Consider the following 1925-nt stretch of genomic DNA (forward strand, 5'->3'; position numbering starts at 1 on the left):
AGCGGCGGGGCAGCCCTGGAGCACCCTGCGGAAGGAGGTGCGACGGGTGCGCTTCCAGCTGGACAAAGCCCCCCCTGAGGCCGAGGGGGCCCTGCACCCCAGGAACGGGTGGGCACTGCGGCCCCCAGCTGGGGCGGGCGGTGAGAGCGCGCTGCGGGCGCTGGAGGAGAGGATCCGGGAGATGCGGGAGCAGCTGCGCGTGGCCCTGCTGCAGAGGAGCGAGCTGGTGGCTACGCTGGGCACCGCGAAGGGCGGCCGGGAGCTGCCTGACCCCACGGCCATGGAGCAGCCCCGGGAGGAGGGGTGACAAAGGGTGGGGGGGTCCAAAAACACCCCAGAGTGGGCTGAGGGATGGGAGGAAAAGGCCCGAGGATCCGGGAGATGCGGGAGCAGCTGCGCGTGGCCCTGCTGCAGAGGAGCGAGCTGGTGGCTACGCTGGGCACCGCGAAGGGCGGCCGGGAGCTGCCTGACCCCACGGCCATGGAGCAGCCCCGGGAGGAGGGGTGACAAAGGGTGGGGGGGTCCAAAAACACCCCAGAGTGGGCTGAGGGATGGGAGGAAAAGGCCCGTTGGGGTGGTGGGATGGAGGGGGTTGTTTTGGAGAAGGCAGGGGAGTGAGATGAGAGGCCCCTGCAGAGAGGGGACTGCTGGCAGCCCCTGCAGCAACGCTCTGGGTTTAATCTGTGGAAATAAAGGTGATAGAGAAGAAGAAAGTCTGCTTTTTCTCTTCTAGCTGCACCCTAAATGCAACCCTTCCCCTCCCTCCTCCGCAGGGAGACCCCAGCCCAGGTCAGCCCCACCGCAGGACAGCAGTGATGAGGAGGAGGCAGGAGTGGCCACCCCTCTGGCAGAGCCATTTCCAGGGCAGCAAGGCAGGGCTGAGCCCATGAGCCATCTCAAACCGTAGACTGAGATGCTGTACATCTACCAGCACTGCCCCTTCCCTTGCCCATGCAGAGGGGGGCACCCCCTCACCTCCACCAGGAGGGATTAAAGAGCTCCCCATGCCGCTGCAGGTGATGATGGGTGGCCTTGAAGGGAGCAGGGCAAGAGCACAGCAAAGACCTCTCCTCCCCTCCAGCCTCCCCCTTGCACAAGGAGGCTGCCACGCAGCCCCCCCCTGCCCTGCCACCATCTCCTGACTCATGACAAGGCAGACACTGGCACCCCAGGACAGTGCAGGGGCACCCCAAGGACCCAGCATTCACCTCGCTGCACCCCAGCCCGCAGATCCTCAGCCCTCAGTGTAGCAGGAACCCAGCACAAGCACGCAGGACACCCCAGCAGCTGTTAGAGGTAATATTTATTATTATATACAAACACATTTTGTACATTAATTAAATAGAGTGAACTCTACTCTTCATTCATCAAATCATTTGGTTTGTTTCCACTCCTCTTAAAAGCCTATGATTATTCCTCGCCCAGAGGTGGGAGCTGGTGGCCACTGTGGCCCCCCCCCCAGGATGGCAGCCCCCTCCCAAAAGGGGTCTGGCATGGTGCTGAGCAGGCTCCCCCCTTCCCCAGAGCAGCACCCAGGGCTTCTTGAGACAAAAAGGAAACAAAAAACAGGGGGGCACCTGGGTGAGAAATGCCGAGAAAGTGAAGTGAGGGCATCTGAGACCCCAGTGCTGACAGGGAAACCCTCTCCTGGTAGAGGACACAAATGCACAGAGGAGCCCCCTGAGGCTCCACAGACGCTGCTGAGCTGAGGGGGACATGGCTGAACTCAGGGACACTTCACAGCGCCCCAGCTCCCCCCAAGGAGCAGCGCATCCCACACCACCCTTCCCACCCTGAGCTCTTCAGTCCTGCAGCCACGATGTGCTCCTGCGTCACTGCTCTACTGCCAACAACGCCCGCTCCCACCATATCCTCGCAGGGTCAGGGTGAGCCAGTCCCCCAGAGCGGTCAGGCACCACCAGCTT

The 1925-nt window shown here is 62.5% G+C and overlaps 1 protein-coding gene across 1 annotated transcript in view; it reads left to right on the top strand.

The window, feature by feature from the left end:
* Positions 1 to 307, top strand: part of GRIN3B (glutamate receptor, ionotropic, N-methyl-D-aspartate 3B) — a gene marked incomplete at its 5' end in the record, with an annotated part of 2450 nt that extends 2143 nt beyond the window's left edge. Inside the window, one exon of the mRNA XM_010186801.1 lies at positions 14 to 307. Within this exon, the coding sequence (XP_010185103.1) occupies positions 14 to 307 (294 nt within the window). The remainder of the gene's footprint in view (positions 1 to 13) is intronic.
* Between the last annotated feature and the right edge of the window lie 1618 nt (positions 308 to 1925).

This window comes from Mesitornis unicolor, unplaced genomic scaffold (assembly GCF_000695765.1).
Source record: "Mesitornis unicolor isolate BGI_N332 unplaced genomic scaffold, ASM69576v1 scaffold31820, whole genome shotgun sequence".
Lineage (NCBI taxonomy): Eukaryota > Metazoa > Chordata > Aves > Mesitornithiformes > Mesitornithidae > Mesitornis > Mesitornis unicolor.